Source organism: Schistocerca gregaria, chromosome 1, assembly GCF_023897955.1.
Source record: "Schistocerca gregaria isolate iqSchGreg1 chromosome 1, iqSchGreg1.2, whole genome shotgun sequence".
Lineage (NCBI taxonomy): Eukaryota > Metazoa > Arthropoda > Insecta > Orthoptera > Acrididae > Schistocerca > Schistocerca gregaria.
In genome coordinates this window covers 271,552,650-271,574,603 of record NC_064920.1, presented here as the reverse complement: position 1 = coordinate 271,574,603, position 21,954 = coordinate 271,552,650, and the positions used below count along the sequence as shown (strand labels likewise).

At 46.5% G+C, this 21,954-nt stretch overlaps 1 protein-coding gene across 1 annotated transcript in view; it reads right to left on the bottom strand.

Moving 5' to 3' along the window:
• Positions 1–21,954, bottom strand: part of LOC126340500 (uncharacterized) — a 358,769-nt gene that overhangs the window by 226,934 nt on the left and 109,881 nt on the right. The window contains exon 2 of the mRNA XM_050001695.1: positions 4,495–4,796. Within this exon, the coding sequence (XP_049857652.1) occupies positions 4,495–4,792 (298 nt within the window). The 5' untranslated portion in view covers positions 4,793–4,796. The remainder of the gene's footprint in view (positions 1–4,494; positions 4,797–21,954) is intronic.

Sequence of the window (21,954 nt, the reverse complement as noted above, 5' to 3'; positions counted from 1 at the left end):
AGTAGCAGTGGAGGTTACATAAAGCATGTCATGGGGACGTCATAATGCAGAAATGCAGGAATTTATTTGACGTCCAAAAGGTCATGATCACTGAAGTTGGGGCCAAGGGTGGAAACATTTTAGAAACGGTTAAATTTGTAAACAGTTCACGTATCGCCTTGGTTAAAGTACACCGCGCGTGGCAAAATGGCGCTATCCAAAACCGGCGCCGAGGCAACTGTAAACGATGGTTGCGGAGATGTGTACGAACGAATAGATGTGCAGCTGATGAGCAACTGATCACCCAGATGAGCCAAGCGGCTACCAACAGTGCCTCCTGAACGACCGTTCAGTGAACATTAGCGCGTGTGGGCCACCGCGACAGGTACCTGAACCATGCGCCCATACTGACTGCGGTTCATCGGCGATGAAAACTTGAATTTGTGCTCCAATAACGCAGCTGGACGTCCACTCAGTGGCGACAGCTGGCCTTTTTAAAAGAATCGCGTTTCATGCACCATCGGACAGATGGCCGTTGGTGTGCAAGGCATGAAGCACTTGAAAGGAAACATCCTGCAACCAGGTTGGAGCGTTATGATCTGGGTAATGATTTCATGGCATTGCCTGTTTGATCTCGACATTCTGGAAGCACAGTGGATCAACATATGCATGCATCTATCCTTGGGGATCATTTCCACCGCTACATGCATTTTGTTTCTCCTCGGCAAGATGGCATCTACCAGCGGGACATTGCAATGTGTCATGCAGATCGCAGTGTACCTGAGCACAAGGGTGAGTTCGCCATACTTTCCTAGCCACCAAGTTCCACGGATTTAAAGCCAATCGAGAATCTGATGGACCATCTCGACCGGCGTGTTCGCACCATGGATCCTCAACCGATAAACCTAGCGCAGCTGGTCACGGTGTTGTCGGTACCTTTCAGAAGCTCACGACACTCTCCCTGAAGCCTCGTGCTGTTATTCAGGTTGTGGCAGGAGATCAAATGAATATGACTGGGCAGTGTATGTGTTCCACTGTACTGGGAAGATATGCGCCGATCTTATAGCGCTGACAGCGACCTTCACAATATCCGCGCACAGTTCTTTCTTTGGATGCTGCAACACTATCTCGGGCTCCTAAAAACGATAGGGACGGGAAGCAGTTGTGGTCCTGTGGACGGAATCAATTGGACACTCCTCCGGCGACAATGTGTAAAAAAGAACACAGGAAAACTAACTCATGATGATCAGAGCTGTGCCGCTGCCAAGTAGCCGTCTTTTGTCTTCGCCAGTGCCGCAATATGGTAAGAAAAACTGTGACCGACATTGAGTCGTCGAAAGCGCATTTTCAGGTCGAACACTGTACGTGTCAATTGTGTGAACTCACGAGCAAACTTTTCTTATCTAAGGAATCTTTCATTCTACAGCTTAGTGAGTGCTTTTTGAAGCTTCCTCGCAAATTACCACTGTGTGCCTGACCGGGACTCGAACTTCGGTCCTTGCCTTTCGCGTGCATTGCTTCAACCGACAGTCACCCAGGCACGTCTCGCGACCTATCCTTGCAGCTTCAGCTCTGCCAGTACCTCCTCCCTACTTTCCAAACTACGAGGATGTCATGCCTGCCAGCTTCGGTGCTTTAGAGCACCATCTTCAGGCCTTAACTGACGCTGAAGGGAGTTGGAGTTAACCCCCTCAGCGTCAGATAGGGCCTGAAGATGACGCACTGAAGCACCGAAACAGGTACTCATAAAATTAGTTACATCGTAAAGACGGCTGTAGGTGTTGCAGTTTATTACACACGGAGAATTACTTCTGCCACAAACAAATTTATTTATTATGGTTTGTTGTTGATCATAAAGAAATATATTTTTGTTTATCTTTTTACGGAATCATGAATCATTTTTAAAAAGAGTAAAAGACTGTATTAAAATTCGAACTTCTTTCGTTTACATATTTTTCGTACTTCAAGTATGTCTAACTTCATTCTATGAGGTGCCACGTCCAAAGTTCTCGTAATACTCTGAATATCATCTGCTGTATGTTTTATGATTCGCAAACGATGGTAAAAAGCAATATTGTAATTTGGGATGATACGCGAAGAAAAAAACACACAGCTGGCGGTGTTCAGAATACAACGAAAATTCTGCACTTCGCACCTAAACGGAGTAAGTACATACTTCCAGAATAGGAAATATGTAATCGTAAGGTAAGGGAGCCTGGTAGATTGATGAACGAACAGTTCAAATTTAAATAAAATAAATATTTTGCTCTTTTTGAAAATGGTTTAGAATTTAGTAAACCAGTTAGCTTATGATACATCAGTAATACGTAAAGTAGTACGTCAATGTCTAATACGTTTGTCAGTACATCATCTATGTACTGAGTTACGAGATTATGATCTATGAGAGACAGAGCATATGGACACATGAAAAATAATTATAGGCTCCTGTCAGGTTTTTACCTACAGACAACTAAAGACCCCTATCGAAGTTTGGCTGTATCACGACAACGATAATACAGTTAAGTAACATTTGAGATGTTGATCTGATCTAAAAACAAATGTGTTATGCACAGTGAAATACTGAAAATGTATGTACGTCGTAAGTGATTTATAGCACTGCTCTAATCTGTGCACACAAAATGTTTGAAAATGCTGTATTTCATATTTTGTTAATAACATTGTACCTTCTAACACAAGTAATTGTTTGAGAATGAACGAAAATGTTCCAGACTAGTCACTCGTAAAAATATTATTTTCAACTATGACTGGAACCTGAATTAATTAATTACAGAGCCGAAATTTCGTCGATGGACTTAGTGTTCACATCGTCTGCAACGTACTGGGTGGTTGTAATTAAAATGCAGCCACTTACGGTGGTCCAGCGTGAGCTGTAATTGTCGTATGGCAGCGACACTTGGCAGATATTCTATTGCGTTAATGCAGGACCGATTCACGATGGACAAAATTAGTACAAGTTTTGGCCACAACGTGCAAATCTGGCACTGTAAATGCAAGAAAGACGTACAGAAATGTTTCTACATGGGACGTGGGCAGAAAAGGTCACACATGTGAGAAAGGCATAATGCTGATTTTTTTACTCTACTGGCCATTGAAATTGCAACACCACGAAGATGACGTGCTACATACGCGAAGTTTAACTGACAGGAAGAAGATTTTGATATGCAAATCATTAACTTTTCAGAGCATTCACACAAAGTTGGCGCTGGTGCCGACACCTACATTGTGCTGACATGAGGAATGTTTACAACCGATTTCTCAAGCACAAACACCAGTTGACCGGCGTTGCCTGGTGAAACGTTGTTGTGATGCCTCGTGTAAGGAGGAGAAATGCGTACCATCACGTTTCCGACTTTGATAGAGGTCGGATTGTAGCCTATTGCGATTGCGGTTTATCGTATCGCGACATTGCTGCTCACGTTGGTCCAGTTCCAATGACTGTAAGCAGAACATGGAATCGGTGGGTTCAGGAGGGTAATACGGAACGCCGTGCTGGATCTAAACGGCCTCGTATCATTAGCAGTCGAGATGACATGCATCTTATCCGCATGGCTGTAACAGATCGTGCAGCCACGTCTCGATCCCTGAGTCAACAGATGGGGAAGTATCACCCGGCGTGATGGTATGGGGTGCCATTGGTTACACGTCTCGGCCACCTCTTGTTTGCATTGACGGCACTTTGAACAGTGGACGTTACATTTCAAATGTGGCTCTACCCTTCATTCGATCCCTGCGAAACCCTATATTTCGGCTGGATAATGCACGACCACATGTTGCAGGTCCTGTACGGTCCTTTATGGATACAGAAAATGTTCGATTGCTGCCCTGGACAGCACATTCTCCAGATCTCTCATCAACTGAAAACGTCTGGTCAATGGTGGCCGAGCAACTGGCTTGTCACAAGACGTCAGTCACTACTCTTGATGCTGCATGGGCAGCTGTACCTGTACACGCCATGCAAGCTCTGTTTCACTCAATGCCCACGCGTTTCAAGGCCGTTATTACGGCCAGTGGTGGTTGTTCTGGGTACTGATTTCTCAGGATGTATGCATGCAAGTTGCATGAAATTGTAACACATGTTAGTTCTGGTATAACATATTTGTCCAATGAATACCCATTTATCATCTGCATTTCTTCTTGGTGTAGCAAGCTTAATGGCGAATAGTGTATTAAGGGCGGTTTACACAGTCGTCGCCTAGGTGCTGTACGGCGCCAGATTTTCACTTGGTTGCCAAAATTGGGACTTATTTTTTTCCGGCGTACATCTGTTCCTCACAAATGCATCAGCATATTTGCTACGTTTCGTTGTTAGAGGGTAATTACAGCCCAGACTGGCCCTCGGTGACTAGCTGCATTTTAATTATAACCACCTGGTGCGAAGCTGCTGGTATATTTGCGGCAAAGAACAGCCCAGGAATCTGCCGGAGAGGCGATGGCGCGGTGACTTCCCTCGCACAGAGAGGCGACTGCGAAAGAGCAGCGAGAGTCAGGCCTCACCTTGGGTGTAGTTGAGGCGCGGTTGTGGGTCGGCCGCGAGGTGGCCGTAGCGGGGGCCCGTGCCGTGCGGGTCCCACAGGAAGACGTAGTACAGCGACAGCATGATGGCCGCCATGGACACCGACATGACGTAGGCGAGTACGGTGAGCAGGCGCAGCAGCTTCTTCTTGCCGCCGCTGGGCTTCTCGTACAGCTTGCTGTCCTTGTTGCCGGGCGCGCCGCCCGCGCCGCCCCCGCCGCCTCCGCTGCCGGATCCCTCGCCCCCAGACGAAGGGTCCTCGCTCGACGGCTCGCTCATGGTCCTGCGGCAAGTGAAAGCCCGCAATCAGTTTCTCGAATACGAGTGGCAGTCGCGAGGTTTTAATTATCATACAGAAAAAAATGAAATTTGCAATCCCAAAGAAAGCAGGTGTCGGCAGATGTGAAAATTTCAGAACTATCAATTTAATAAGCCACGGCTCACGAATTTTTTTACAGGTGAATGGAAAAAACTGGTAAAAGCCGGCCTCGGGGAAATGTTGGAAAACGTGAGGCAATACTGACCCTATGACTTATCTTAGAAAGTAATTAAGGAAAGGCAAACCTACGTGTCTAGCAATAGTAGACAATGTTGACTGGAATACTCTCTTTCAAATTCTGAAGGTGGCAGGGGTAAAATACAGGGAGCGAAAGGCTGTTTAGAATTTGTACAGAACCCAGATGGCAGTTTAAGAGTCGAGGGGATTGAAAGGGAAGCAGTGGTTGGGGAGGGAGTGAGAAAGGGTTGTAGCCTATCCCCGATGTTATTCAATCTGTATATTGAGCAAGCAGTAAAGGAATCATCATCATCATCATTTAAGACTGATTATGCCATTCAGCGTTCAGTCTGGAGCATAGTCCCCCTTATAAACCTACCGTCTTTTCTCTCTCTCTCTCTCTTATTTTTTTTAAAGTGATGTGTGAGAGTGGTAGAAATATTGAGGCGATAAACAACTTTTGAATGGCAACCACAGCCTGGATATATCATATTGAAGATAAAACCGCTTCAGCTGTAGGTACTTTATTTATGAGCACGACCGGTTTTGTTGCATTATAGCTGCATCATCAGCTGCAGTAAAATCAAGTCATGTTCTGACAAAAAACAAAATGGGATGTCCAGAGTTTATAGTCAGCAGTAAAGGAAACAATATAAAAATTCGGAGTAGGAATTAAAATCCATGGAGAAGAAATAAAATGTTTGAGGTTCGCCGATGACACTGTAATTCTGTCAGAGACAGCAAAAGACCCGGAAAAGCAGCTGAACGGAATGGACAGTGTCTTGAAAGGAGGGTATAAGATGAACATCAACAAAAGCAAAACGAGGATAATGGAATGCAGTCGAATTAAATCGGGTGATGCTGCGGGAATTAGATTAGGAAATGAGACGCCTAAAGTAGTAAAGGAGTTTTGCTATCTGGGGAGCTAAGTAACTGATGATGGTCGAAGTAGAGAGGATATAAAATGTAGACTGGTAATGGCAAGAAAAGCGTTTCTGAAGAAGAGAAATTTGTTAACATCGAGTATTGGTTTAAGTGTTAGGAAGTCGTTTCTGAAAGTATTTGTATGAAGTGTAGCCTTGTATGGAAGTGAAACGTGGACGATAAATAGTTTAGACAAGAAGAGAATAGAAGCTTTCGAAATGTGGTGCTACAGAAGAATGCTGAAGATTAGGTGGGTAGATCACATAACTAACGAGGAGGTATTGAATAGGAGAGATGAGAAATTTGTGGCACAACCTGACTAGAAGAAGGGATCGGTTGGTAGGACATGTTCTGAGGCATCAAGGGATCACCAGTTTAGTATTGGAGGGCAGCGTGGAGGGTAAAAATCGTAGCGGGAGACCAGGAGATGAATACGCTAAACAGATTCAGAAGGATATAGGTTGCAGTAGGTACTGGGAAATGAAGAAGCTTGCACAGGATAGAGCAGCATGGAGAGCTGCATCAAACCAGTCTCTGGACTGAAGACCACAACAACAACAATTACTTTTATGCTTCCAGACTGACATGTCTACTCTTTAGCGGAGTGTGCGCTGATATTATACTTCCTGGCAGATTAAAAGTCCGTTCGGACAGAGACTCGAACTCGGGACCTTTGCCTTTCGCGTGCAGGTGCTCTACCGTCTGTTGTTTAATGATGTGTGAGAGCAATAGAAATATTGAGGCGATAAACAACTTTTGAAAGGCAGAAGATATTGTATTCAGGGCTGCCACAGCCTGGAGATATCATTTTCATTTTGAAGATATACCGCTTCAGCTGTAGGTACTTTATTTATGAGCACGACCTGTTTTGTAGCATTATAGCTGCATCATCAGGTGCAGTAAAATCAAGTTATGTTCTGACAAAAAAGAGAATGGGATGGCCCAGAGTTTACAGTCAGCAATTTTTCGCTATGTACCGGACCTCAGTTATAAAGTAGCATTAAACAACATAGGAGCCGCGCGGGGTAGCCGAGCGGTCTTGGGCGCCTTGCCACGTTTCGCGCGGCTACCCCCGTCGGAGGTTCGAGTCCTCCCTCGGGCATGGGTGTGTGTGTTGTCCATAGCGTAAGTTAGTTTAAGTTAGATTAAGTAGTGTGTATGCCTAGGGACCGACGACCTCAGCAGTTTGGTCCCATACGGCCTTACCACTTACCACCACCACAACATAGAACGTCCCGTGATGGCAGTACCTGGTGAACTAACGGGTCCCCATACACCGAAAATGTGGCCAAAAACCGGCCGTATTTGATCAACTATGGGATTATTTAAAATTAATCGGCACCGGTCCTTAATTTATCAATGCAAGCGCTCGCACTAGATGTGTAATAAGAGGCGCTTACTATTACACTCAGAAACCTCAAGATGTTCAACTAGCGAATCCGGCCGTACTACAATTAATGTGTAGTAATACAGATGAGGTGGTTTTCCTTAATCTTTAATGCAGATCTCTTATTACATATAATCATTTACCTGAGAATCAACATCAAGAAACGTTCGACCCTCTCAAACGGAGCTCACCATCATTTTGAAGGTAACACGGAGCACATTATGCGCACGTGTAGAGGAATACTTTTTCGGAATAGAAGATACATCATAACACTGGTTCAAGTTAAAATCTCGGAATTTTAAAGATCAGCTTTGAAGTTTGCATGTCACTGCAACTAGGTTAAATAATATCAGCACTTATAGAACATCGGTTGGGTAATAAATATTTAAAAATTAACGTCTAAGAATTAAAAAGCAGAAAGTTTCGGAAGATGGAATGATGTAATCTTTATTACCATTATTGTTTTTCTTTCGCAGTTAAGTAGTATTTTTGATTTAGTAAGGTTTATTCTTTCACGCCCCTATCCTGTTGCTGTAAGTCCACACACGTTCAGTTACGTGCAAAAGGAGAATACTAGAGAACTATTTGTGTAAGGACTGTTGTGATTTGGTGTTAACAAAAGTATAGTTTTGTTTCCAGAATGAGTTCTCACTCTGCAGTGGAGTGTACACTGATATGAAACTTTCTGGGAGATTAAAACTTTATGTCAGACCGGGACTCGAAACCGATATCTTTGCCTTTTACGGGCAAGTCCTCTAAGCAACATTTTTTTAATTTTTTGTTTCTTTAATTTTTTTATTTGGCAAGTGCTCTACCGACTTTTTCTCTTTTTCCTTTTTTTTCTGCGGGAAAAGGCTCTACTGACTTTTTTTTGTAGAGAACAAAAAAAATAAACACCTACTACATGAGCAAAATGTTGCAAGTAATGAGAAAACAAATAAAGATGTCTTTTGTTTGAAAATAAAAGACGACGTTCTTCATAATATTTCTTGAAAACGTAAAATGTAAATAAGTATACGTGCCCCATATCCTTGTTTTTTTTCGTAAACGTAAAGAAGTATACTGTCTCAACATCTCCGGAACCGTGCGACCGCTACGGTCGCAGGTTCGAATCCTGCCTCGGGCATGGATGTGTGTGATGTCGTTAGGTTCACGTAGTTCTAAGTTCTAGGGGACTAATGACCACAGCAGTTGAGTCCCATAGTGCTCAGAGCCACTTTGTCTCAACATCATCAATACTTTATTTTTGTTTAGGAGAGCGCATGAGAAGGAAAACAAATAGGCTGCAGATGCAGAGCCATCCGAGAATAAACATGTGGAATGAAAAAAAAAAATAGAGGATGAAGAGAAAAGCGAAGTGAAAGAAATTAGGAAGACTTGTTGAGTCTTGCTCCAGTTTGTCGCGCCGTCAAAACTAAGTCCATTCTATTACTGATCATTAGAAGCAGAACGTGGGATCGTCCAGTCTTGGCTGGCACGTTTCGTCGAGATTCCAGCTCCGAGGGGACTTGGCGAAAGTACTCTGTAAATAGTTCATGCAAGTGGCCCGATAGCTTCGATGTCGGCCAAGGGTGTGGTGGTGTACTTGGAGGCGTACCCAGAAGTCCTCCCGGAATAGGTAGTTGATAGCCTGGCCAAAGATCAAGGCGATGGAGTGTCACTTAGACGAGGAAAAGTAGGTCATGTCAGGGTATATCAGCGTGGTAGGAGAGACGTGATGTGGGGGTTGTCGGAGGTAGAAAGCCATAATTTTGTTTACGAGTGTCCAGAAAGCTGCTGCTGCTGCCCCACACTCAAAACGGTGTAAATCTGTATCTTCGACATTCCACTTGAGGCGCAGAGATGAGTCCACCAGCGCGATGCGATGCTGTTTCTGTCTTGTAGTGTATTTGCCGTTGACGAGAAGATACCAAGTCGCGTTGTTGTCAGAGGTTTGGTACGGTGATGGATCGTTTTCCAAACTACAGGCCATGAAACCTGGGGGTGACGTGCATCGACGTGGTTTCGGGGTGGGTACGTTGTGAGAAGGCGGTAGATATCGCGTGTGGTCGTCTTCCTGGTCCTGGGGAGGTCGTTGCATATGTAACTGTAATTCAAAAAGAAACGTGCGATGTGCGACATCGGAGGTGGAGTGTGTGCCAAAGACGTCGGTGGTAGTCTCGAAACAGGTGCGAACTCGGTGGTCAACATTCCAGTAAAACTAGCATTTTGGCTTTTCCATAACCGGGGCATAGTACTGGTGCAAAGTGTCATGTTCCTGGCTCTCACGTTAACGAGATCGAGGCCACCATCCTGCTTCGGTAAGGTGATATATCATACTGTACTTTGAAAATGTGTCCTGAACATATAAAATACCCGAAAACCGCCTGTAGTATAGCGGCTATTGTCGCATGGGCAGAATCTGCGCGATGTGTGGTATCCGGGCTGTCAGATGAGTATTGAGGAAGGTGACTCTCTGGCACATATTAAGCGGGTGTAGTAGGTGATTCTATATGTTTGCCAGGATGCGTTGTTGTAGTGCCCGAAAATTGATCGCCGAGGTGCAGCGATCGTCTCGCGTGTACACCAGTCCGAGAGAGCGAAGGATGTCCAGCAGTTGGAAGGGGACTACGCTGTCTGTGGGAAGGCGACGGCCGATCTTCACGGGGCATGATTTTGCGACGTTCATTGCGCTCCCTGCCCCTGCTCCGTAACGGGTAATCCATTGCATCGCAGCTTGTACGTCAGCTGCTCAACGTACGACGAGGGCCAAGTCGCCGCGTAGGCTCGGCAGCAGAATACATGATACCGGAATGGAATATCTGTCAAGCGTCGCCGTAATCCGCAGATGTGTGATTAGATCGCAACGACATAAAGCATCGTCGACTGTAGGCAACTCTGCCGTACTGAGCGTTCGATCCTTATAATTTCTGTAAGCCTGCCGTTGACGAGAAACCTGGACGTTGCCTCTCGAAGGAGCCGCATATTATACCTGCCTGAACGTCGGCAGAATCGCCATCCGGTCCATCACTGCGTTCAGGAATGCATGATTGACGCGGTCAAAGGCTTGATTGAAGTCGATGGAGACTAAAGCGTTTGGCAGTCGCGAGTGACTTTCCACAGCGATCACATCTCGGTATTCACTGAGGGCAATCTGTATGCTAAGAATGTTGGTTCGTGAGAAACAATGTCTCGTAATACATGTTTGAGTCGCACAACTATAAGGCGTGTGAAAATCTTGAAGTCAGAATTGAGTAACATGATTGGCCGATAACTATCATGTTCCTCCTGCAGGTTTCTGGCCTGGTACGAGTAAGACTTCCATGAACATTGGTGGCGGGAGTGCCGCGCAGTACAAAAGTTCCCAGTTCATCAAATCTTGGAAGGTTCTGTAAAATTCGAGTGGTAACCCATCCAGGCCGGGAGACCAACGATGTGGCCGAGCGGTTCTAGGCGCTTCAGTTTATAGGATGGTGGATAATTTTTCAGAACATAAAAGAATGGGCAGCAGATTTCTTTCACGTTCAGCTGTGTCCAGAAGTGTCTACATACCGTTGTTTAAAAATTTCCAGAAAGTTGCACTGAATTATATTCCTTCTGTTTCACTAGTCTCATAACAACTGTCATAAGTTGTACTAGCGAGCCGGCCGGAGTGGCCGAGCGGTTCTAGGCGATTCAGCCTAGAACCGATCGACCGCTACGGTCGCAGGTTCGAATCCAGCCTCGGGCTTGAATGTGTGTGATGTCCTTAGGTTAGTTAGGTTTACGTAGATCTAAGACTAGGGGACTGATGACCTCAGATGTTTTCCCATAGTGCTTGGAGCCATTTGAACCGGGAGACCGATAGAGTAATCCTTTGGACACAGCGCCATGGACGTCGTAGGTGTTCACTTCCGCAGTCAGGAGGGTTGCAGCCGCGGAGTTTAGTGTACAACGTATCTCCTGGGCTACCTCAGCAACGGCATCAACACCAGCAGGTACTTCTTGATAGAGAAGTGTGTAGTGCGTTGTGAAGGCATCGGAAATGGAAGCTTGCGAGCCCGCAGCTCGTGGTCGTGCGGTAGCGTTCTCGCTTCCCGCGCCCGGGTTCCCTGGTTCGATTCCCGGCGGGGTCAGGGATTTTCTCTGCCTCGTGATGGCTGGGTGTTGTGTGTTGTCCTTAGGTTAGTTAGGTTTAAGTAGCTCTAAGTTCTAGGGGACTGATTACCATAGATGTTAAGTCCCATAGTGCTCAGAGCCATTTGAACCATTTCTTGAGGCTTGCGAAGTCAACCGTCGTCCATCAAATAGGTCTAAAGTTGTCATTATGGCCCGTAGGTGTCGGCGAAAATTTTGAAAAATATGATGCATAGAATGTTCTCCAACGTTAATCTTATCTTACCCGCCGGCTCGAATAATGGCTACCTGGTCAAGGTTAAAATCTTTGCCTTGATGCACTGAGCTTCTTTGAGACTGTCTGGGGCGGGGGATGAGCCATGAGCTTGGGTAGAGGGCTGTTATAGAAATCTTTTGTATGGTAATTCCACCTGGCTTTGGTTCTGCCAGAGTGTGTCAAGGTGCATCGATGGCCGACTTAGCGTACAATAACCAACATTGCAGTGTGGTCTGGCTACGCATGATGCGTTGAATCCAAGCGTGCCACATGCTGGTGACCTGTTGCCGACATTCAGATTCCCGGATTAGCATGACGTTGAGTTTTCAAGGTACTGCTCTGCGCCATATAGATTGTCTACTTAGGTTAATGGTACAGATGTAGATCTTATGATCCGAAGAAGCAGACGGCCAAAGATCCGCTTCGAGAAGAAAGGGTTTTAGACCGTCATAGATATATATTCTATCGAATCGGCTGGCGGAGTGGCTCTGGTATGTGTATGCCCCAGGCAGTCGCCTCGTACCACTCTCCAAGTGTCGAGGAGACGAAGGCGGCGGACGAGGAGGTGAAGTTCCGGACTTGTGGTGAAATGGGGGTATTGGTCTGTACGCTCGAGAACACAGTTTAAATCTCCACTTACGATGAGGTGTCCGTATCTGCCGAAGAATAAAGGTGTCATATCTTCTGCGTAGAGAAGGGGGATATCCCCCCGTTGATCTGTGTCCGATGAGGCGAAGAGATTGAAGATTTTGATTCCCTCAACTTTTATGGCCACCCCTCGCGTCGTTGGGAAATATGCGACATCGGAAACTGCAATCTCGTCTCGGAGGGGGATGGCTGCGCCTGTGTGTTCCATAGCCGGCGGGGCGGCGTACGTCTCGGATCCGTAGCACCCGGACCAAGTTGCTGTAGGGCGATGTCGATGTCCGCTGCTCTTAGCGTGTCGCGGAGCAGTTGAAATTTAACGTGGGAGCCGATATTATTGGTGTTGATGGTAGTTATTCGGTGTGCCTAGTGGGGGATCCGTGCTGTCGATATGTTCGTAGCTGATGAAGGTTGCTGTGGTGGATTGTGGAAGTCCATAGAGTCGCAGGAGTCGTCTTAGAAATATCCCTTATTTTACTGTTGGTCTAACGGAGGAACAGATCTGATTTCCACCTCAGTCATCCGCCCATGAAAAATGTCTGTCACTTTCAACATTCGTAAGAGGTGGCAGCGCTGGGAGAGTCGGCTCAATTGTTTCTGTGACGACGGTTCCAAGGCTTCTGGGCGCGGGTTTCTCTCACGATCTCTTTTGGACGCCTCACCGTCTCGTGGAAGACGCGTCTCCGTGATAGAGGAAAATGAGTTATAGTATACTTCGTCACGTGTACGTGCCACCTCTTCGTCCTGCGGAGGGGACACAGTGGCCGATTCTGAAGTCTTGCGACTTTTCTTTCTTTTGTCGTCGTTTGGGCGACTTTTGCTTCCGGTAATATGTGTTGGTGTGTAAGCAAGGAAGAGATTCGCGCTGTTGTGGTGCAAAAGCCTCGGGTCTATGATGCGTCTTCAGTCTCCAAAAAACTCTCGCAGGTTTTCTTGCGAACTTATGGCCTGGGTGTGTCCGGCTGTAAGCCATGTTCGCAGGCGGCACGGTGATGTGACCCATCCGGGTGTATCGGTTCTGAGAGACCATGAACTGCGTCTTGTGAGCCCTGGACGTGCGGTGTCGCGGCATAGGTGATTGGAAGGCCGTTTGTGGTTCTGTCGGTGTTTTTATCGTCGTGCAGTAGTTACGTGATGCGGCGTTGCAGGCATTCATTACCCACATGGCTTTCTTAGCCACAACCGGAACATGTTCGAGGTTGTCCGTCGTAAGTGACCACCGCGCGGCAGCCATCTATAGAAATGGGACGTGCCGTTTGAGATCTATTCCGACTTGTTAAGCACTGGATACGTCGTAAACTGTGCCCATGTCTCGGCTACGTGACTCTGGACTTTTCCGTACGGGCTTAGCGCCGCGATGTCTTCATCGTCATTCACTTCGAAAGGCAGTTCGAATACACGGATCGTCCGGAGGCCAAGCCCTGCATGGTCCACATCCACAGGCCACTTGCCGTCGGAGTGTCGAAATTTTAGTCCACGTCGCGTCGTTGAATAATTTCGTTGCAGGCAGCGTCGGAAGTTATCTTAACATGAACGATGCTCCTAATGATCGACACGTGTATGTGGATGAGATCGTCACGAGGGATCATAACATTTTTGCTTAGGGAGCGTTCGGCGGACAGTGCTTTGGGTCGTGCGTATTCATTTGACAAGGTGAACTTAAGATCGTTTTCCTGTAAGAGTTGGCCCTTATAGCTTGTTCGACTGAGAAGCGCGGTGACGCGGAAGTAAACAACAGCCGAGCGCGGTCCGCACTGCTGCCCTGACAAAGGTAGACTGCCGTCTGAGTTACCCAAGCACGGCTCACGCTCCACCCCCACAGCTTAACTTCTGACAGTACCTCGTCTCCCACCTGCCAAACTTCACAGAGGCTCTTCTGCGAACCTTGCAGAACTAACACACCTGGAAAAAAGGATACTGCGAAGACGTGGCTTTGATACAGCCCGGGAAATCTTTCCAGAATTAGATTTTCACTCTGCAGCGGAGAGTGCGCTGATATGAAACTTCCTGGCAGATTAAAACTTTGTGCGGACCGAGACATGAACTCTGAACCTTTGCATTTCGCGGGCAGGTGCTACATATCAGCGCACATTTCGCTGCAGAGTGAAAATCTCATTCTGGCTGTGGCTAAGCCATATCTCCGCAATGTCCTTCCTTCCGAGGGAACTAGTTCTGCAAGGTTCGCAAGAGAGCTTCTTTGAGGTTTGGAAGGTAGGAGACGAGGTACTGGCAGAAGTAAATCTGTGAGGACAGGTCATGAGTCGTGCTTGGGTTGCTCAGACGGTAGAGCACTTGCCTGCGAAAGGCAAAGGTCCCGAGCTCGAAGCTCTGTCCGGCGCACAGTTTTAATCTGCCAGAAAGTTTAACTTTTATGTTTGCTTGCAGGTATATGTCTGCAATCCCTGTACACACTGAAATCCGAGCGCCATAATATGCCGTTAGAGGAGCGAAAGCAAAATAGGCAGCCCATTGAAAAAGTGAAGTATTGCAGGGAAACACGTTTTTAATTTTATTTTATGGGTATCAACGGTGCAACAACTCATGCAAGGGTCTATAAGTGAACAGCAACAGTGCACCATCATATGACACCTTAGTTAAGTAGGCAGTAATGCTGTCAGTATGGCGAAACCAGTCCGAATGATGAAGACGAAAATGGCATACTTTCTCTTTGTGAAAACGCGGAAATTTTGGAAGAAGTGGTGGTGCTCGGAAACTGGCATTTCATAATCGCCATGGTAGTCGAAAAAAGTTATGGGTTCTGTGACTGTTCACTCCAGTTTAAACAGTTCACAGAAATGCAGATGATGGCTCGAAGCACTATGGGACTTAACATCTGAGGTCATCAGTCCCCTAGACTTAGAACTACTTAAACCTAACTAACCTAAGGATGTCACACACATCCATTCTCGAGGCAGGATTCGAACCTGCGGCCGCAGCAGCAGCGCGATCTGAAGCGCCTAGAACCGCTCGACCAAAGCGTCCGGCGAAATGGAGCACCAGCGGAATTGTTACTGCTGTGTCAGACCAGTGCCGGTGACTTCTTTAGCTACGCAATACTCTTTGATGTGTGCTCGATGTGTGTAACTATTATTTCAGGCAAAGGAGCAAAGCAAGCAGTGTCAGTATGTGGATTCACCACTTCCGGAAAAGGCAAACTTACTGCGATCGTCGGTAAAGGTGATGCTAAGTATTTCTCGAGACTGCTATGGTGTAGCACTAATAGATTATGCAAAAAGTCACTGGAACATTTCATTGGAATCTTCTGACGAGGTAAGAGGTAGTTGTCAAGACAAAGCTTCACGGGGAGCTGTCCCAGGTGTGGTTTTGCTCCACGTCACCGACCCAGCCCATTCTGCGCAAGATCAGTCACACTCGCTCAGATTTAGCCCTGTATCCCCTCCCCGTATTCTCCACACATGGCATTTCGTCACTTCTTCCTCTTTCCTTAAAGGAAGAAACAGCCAAAATGCTGCCTTCGTTGGGAAAATACACTCCTGGAAATGGAAAAAAGAACACATTGACACCGGTGTGTCAGACCCACCATACTTGCTCCGGACACTGCGAGAGGGCTGTACAAGCAATGATCACACGCACGGCACAGCGGACACACCAGGAACCGCAGTGTTGGCCGTCGAATGGCGCTAGCTGCGCAGCATTTGTGCACCGCCGCCGTCAGTGTCAGCCAGTTTGCCGTGGCATACGGAGCTCCATCGCAGTCTTTAACACTGGTAGCATGCCGCGACAGCGTGGACGTGAACCGTATGTGCAGTTGACGGACTTTGAGCGAGGGCGTATAGTGGGCATGCGGGAGGCCGGGTGGACGTACCGCCGAATTGCTCAACACTTGGGGCGTCAGGTCTCCACAGTACATCGATGTTGTCGCCAATGGTCGGCGGAAGGTGCACGTGCCCGTCGACCTGGGACCGGACCGCAGCGACGCACGGATGCACGCCAAGACCGTAGGATCCTACGCAGTGCCGTAGGGGACCGCACCGCCACTTCCCAGCAAATTAGGTACACTGTTGCTCCTGGGGTATTGGCGAGGACCATTCGCAACCGTCTCCATGAAGCTGGGCTACGGTCCCGCACACCGTTAGGCCATCTTCCGCTCACGCCCCAACATCGTGCAGCCCGCCTCCAGTGGTTCCGCGACAGGCGTGAATGGAGGGACGAATGGAGACGTGTCGTCTTCAGCGATGAGAGTCGCTTCTGCCTTGGTGCCAATGATGGTCGTATGCGTGTTTGGCAGCCGTGCAAGTGAGCGCCACAATCAGGACTGCATACGACCGAGGCACACAGAGCCAACACCCGGCATCATGGTGTGGGGAGCGATCTGCTACACTGGCCGTACACCTCTGGTGATCGTCGAGGGGACACTGACTAGTGCACGGTACATCCAAACCGTCATCGAACCCATCGTTCTACCATTCCTAGACCGGCAAGGGAACTTGCTGTTCCAACAGGACAATGCATGTCCGCATGTATCCCGTGCCACCCAACGTGCTCTAGAAGGTGTAAGTCAACTAGCCTGGCCAGCAAGATCTCCGGATCTGTCCCCCATTGAGCATGTTTGGGACTGGATGAAGCGTCGTCTCACGCGGTCTGCACGTCCAGCACGAACGCTGATCCAAGTTAGGCGCCAGGTGGAAATGGCATGGCAAGCCGTTCCACAGGACTACATCCAGTATCTCTACGATCGTCTCCATGGGAGAATAACAGCCTGCATTGCTGCGAAAGGTGGATATACACTGTACTAGTGCCGACATTGTGCATGCTCTGTTGCCTGTGTCTATGTGCCTGTGGTTCTGTCAGTGTGATCATGTGATGTATCTGACCCCAGGAATGTGTCAATAAAGTTTCCCCTTCCTGGGACAATGAATTCACGGTGTTCTTATTTCAGTTTCCAGGAGTGTATATGGGGTACTCAAATTAAAACAGAAAACCTTGGAATAGTTGCATGCTAAAGCCGATGTCCACGCATGTCTATCTTTAGGTAACCGAAGATCTAAAAATCACATGGACAAAGGTCCGGGCTGTAAGGAGGATGTCACTATGTTTCTCAACGAAATCGATGAAGCGTAGCCTTCTTCCAATTAACAGCATGGCCAGGCCGTTATCGTGCAATAGGATGATTACATCCGACAGCTCTGTTGGGCGTTTTGACTTCTGCAAAGTTTCTACAAAGCGCTTCGCGCTGATTGTCGTTCCATGCTAGAGGAATTCGACGAGAACAGGCCCCAACAGTCATAGAAGAGGCTCATCATGCCCTTACCGAAATAGTGTGAACAGCTCTGGATGTCTTTGGGTGGCGAGAATGTGTATGTTTCCATTGTTGCCTTTGCCGTTTGTCCTCGGGCTGTTGGAATGCAGTCAAATGGAATCATCCTATTGGGCGATAACTATCACTCCCACACTGCCAGTGCTTGCTTTTGAATGGAGCCATTCCTCGGTTCCTTTGTAGAGGGTGCCCAGAAGAATTAGCATCACTGCCAAGTTTGACATAATTAAAACTTGATGGGTGCGCTCGTAGTGGTTTTGATCTATAAATTTTTCTATGAAGCAAACAGGACAACCTAGATCGGTATGATAGATGCAGATTCCACTATCTAGAGAAGCTTACTGTCTTTTCATTATATTCCGTTTATTCAGTCCGTTTGCAACAGAATCCTGGATAGTTAAACCGCATCCTCAGGCACCTTCTAGGGACCTGCCATTAATAATTATAACCCTTCTACTTCGTAAAACATTTGTGACTACAGGAATTTTTTCCCCTATTCGATTTTTTTTTGTCTTCGTTGACTGAGCTAAATAGCAGGTAGACTTCTGCGACGGCGCTACAATATTAAACCATGAGACAGGAACATGAAGCCATGAGCGGACCATGTCTTAATCTATTCCTGCCACCCTCCCTCCTTCCTCCTGCACATCATACCATGAACCAAACCGCCATGTACAACCAACCAGCCAACATAACCAATTTGTTGATCAAGAACGTAATGAACACATGTAAGGTAAAGACGCAAGCGGAGTGAGCATTCGTGACTGTAACATACGGATTAAGAACACTTTTGTTTTTAATGAACCGTACTCGCCATCAAAATGTTATTTTTTTGTTTTAGTACAACGCGTTTCGGTTCTACAGCTCCATTCTCTAGGACTACTGTGACGATTTTTGGGCGTTACACCTGCTAAGACAAATGTATCACATTATTTCAAGTATAAAGTATGTTCAAATGTGTAAGATTTCACCCATACAGAAGATCATTTCGTGAGCAAATAAAACTGATAAGTGGAAGCCCTAAGACGTCGTCGTAGTCCTTGAACCATGGAGCTCTAGCTCCGAAACGCGTTGGACAAACAGAAAAATAAAATACTGTGACCGACGACGAGACTACAGCGTATCCATAACAAAAATACTCACACGAAAGTCACTTTGGCTAGTGATGCTGAAATATGGATATAATTTGCATAGTGGCGCTTTGCGAGACTTTCGTCTGCCTCCATGATACACTTAAGAGAGTGAAAGCTGCTAGTCACAATTTCAACTTTGAAAATTATCCTTTATGCAGTGTATTCTCAATCACAAGAGTATTTGGAAGATGTTATGCACCCAGTGGTCGATTACTAAACGTATCACAGTCTAGATTAGTTCAGACGGCCTCTCTGACAAGAGGAGAGATGCGAGGCAATAGGAAGCCAGAGCAACCGCTTAGTCTCACCGTTTGACTTGTTCGAACGACGCAGAACAGTTTAGTCTGTTACTGACTGTACTTGCGGCTGGTCTTCGGCGAACAGCTGTGCCTGTTGCTTCAAACTTTTGGCTATGAACGACTGATGTAGTGACTTGCTTTGAAACTGTATTCCGATGGTCATTCTCATGGTGAGATTATGGGTTGCTGTTTGGTCTCTTGTCGGGGCTTAATATTTGCTTCCAATATTTTGAGATTTCTAATGTATCTTTACTTGTGTTCGAACTTAATGTTCCTTGAAACTTCCTGGCAGATTAAAACTGTTCGAGTCTCGGTCGGGCACACAGTTTTAATCTGCCAGGAAGTTTCATATCAGCGCACACTCCGCTGCAGAGTGAAAATCTCATTCTGGAAACATCCCCCAGGCTGTCGCTAAGCCATGTCTCCGCAATATCCTTTCTTTCAGGAGTGCTAGTTCTGCATGGTTCGCAGGAGAGCTTCTGTATAGTCTGAAAGGTAGGAGACAAGATACTGGCAGAAATAAAGCTGTGAGTACCGGGCGTGAGTCGTGCTTCGGTAGCTCAGATGGTTGTGTTTGGTAGTTGCGGACGTCACATGACATCCGGTCAAGTTCGTTTGCTGATCCTTCCACTCAGTTTTTTATTACAGAAGGCAGCGAACCCTCTGACCGAACACGCTGAGCTACCGTGCCGGCCAAAAGCTATGTCCCCGCAATATCCTTTCTTTCAGGAGTGCTAGTTCTGCATGGTTCACAGGAGAACTTCTGTAAAGTTTGAAAGGTAGGAGACAAGATACTGGCAGAAGTAAAGCTGTGAGTACCGGACGTGAGTCGTGCTTGGGTAGCTCAGATGGTAGAGCACTTGCCCGCAAAAGGCAAAGGTTCCGAGTTCGAGTGTCGCTCCGGCACACAGTTTTAATCTGCCAGGAAGTTTCATATCAGCGCACACTCCGCTGCAGAGTGAAAATCTCATTCTTAATGTTCCTTGTTCATTGAGGTAGTGACGTTTCGAAGCAAGTGGTACAAAATCTGGTTTTCATTAATTCATCTGACTAGCAGGGGTGTTGAATAAAAATCACAGACGCGATTCGGCACGGTAGCTCAGCGTGTTAGGTCAGAGGGTTAAGCTACCCTCTGTAATAAAAAATACTGAGTGAACGAATCAACCAGAACGATTGTCATCGGACGTCCGCCACGAACTAATTCCACGAACATTAAAGAACAAAATGAGATCAACAAAAAAAAAAGAAAGTTAGCTGTCCTCTATAATAAGAAAAACTTGAGTGAACAGATCAACGACGAACTTATACGGGCGTAATGGGACGTCCGCCCCGAGGAAATGCAACGAACAATAACGAACAAAATGAGACAATAAAGAAAAGAAAAAAAACTTTAAAAAAAGGATGGTACAGCACTTGCCCGCGAAAGGCAAAGGTCCCGAGTTCGAGTCTCGGTCGGGCACACAGTTTTAATCTGCTAGGAAGTTTCATATCAGCGCACACTCCGCTGCAGAGTGAAAATCTCATTCTTAATGTTCCTTGTTCATTGAGGTAGTGACGTTTCGATGCAAGTGGTACAAAATCTGGTTTTCATTAAATCATCTGACTAGCAGGGGTGTTGAATAAGAATTACAAGCGCGTTTATTTAAATGATTCCACGATTTTCTAATGTATTTAAAATTCTTTTCTACGCAGTTCATTATGATTGCCCCGTCCACCATATGCAGTACATACGGACAATTGAATACATTTTTGAATCACTGATTATGATTTGAGTGAAAATAGTTACAAATTGAACTGAAGGTTCTATGATTTATTTCAATCCCAGTGTCCCTCCTGAGTACATCATTAAAAATACAACAACTTGCGACTGAACTTAACATTCAGTATGAACACTCAATCGTGTTCTGCATTCAGAAGGAATGTTAATTACGCGAGGCATAATTTCTGTCAATATAAACTTTTCTCAGAACTGCAATCACCAGAAATTTTTTATTAGTCTTTGCATGCTTTGGGGGCTAGAAGGTGACAATGTAGAGATTTCGGGACGTGTTTCTGTTTATCATATTTATATTTCAGTTTTTTTGTGGTAAGGTCTTATGGGACCAAACTGCCGAGGTCATCGGTCCCCAAGCTTACGCACTAGGACAACACACACACTCAAGCCCGAGGGAGGACTCGAACCTCCGCGCGGCTACTTCAGATTTTGTACGGAAAGGTGTTAGGTAAGCAGACTGCGTCACGCATGCTCATTGGGTGTAATTCATCAATAAGGCAGATTATGGGTTTGGTTGAAGTGACTGTGATCACAATATTCACTCAAACATGCAATTGCATCTGTTGTGCAAGGTAAACACTAAGTACCCTTCAACATGTTTTTGAAGTATGGCCAGTCAGCGTTATAAATAATTTTTTAGGTCAAACTTTTATGGAGAAAGGAGCACATATTCAGAGTGATCTTTCTGAATACATACTCTCATGTAATCAGAGCATTCCAGTCCGCCCCCGGTTGCTGAGTGGTACAGTCCGGCTGTCGCCGCCGTGCAGTGCGGACGTGTTGTTGTTTCCGCCTGCGGAGTGCGCGCGCTCGCTGTTGTTTACATTTCAGCGGCCGTCGCTTACGTGCACTAGAGCCATGGCGAACCGTTTTCGAAAATCAACTTTACGATTCAACTTCTGCAACGAATACGCACGACCAAAGGCCTTGGAAGTGGAACGCTTCCTACGCGACGTTGCTAAGATCCCCGCTTCCGACATCTTGGGCATCCATTTGTCCATATTAAGCAGTACTGTGTACGTGAAAGTTGTCAACGACGCGGTGTGTGAAAGAATACTTCGTGACACCAACCATGGATTACGCTTTTGCCACGCCGACGGCAATGTCGGAGCGGTCACTGTTGACCATGCCGGCTTAGGAATGCGCACCATACG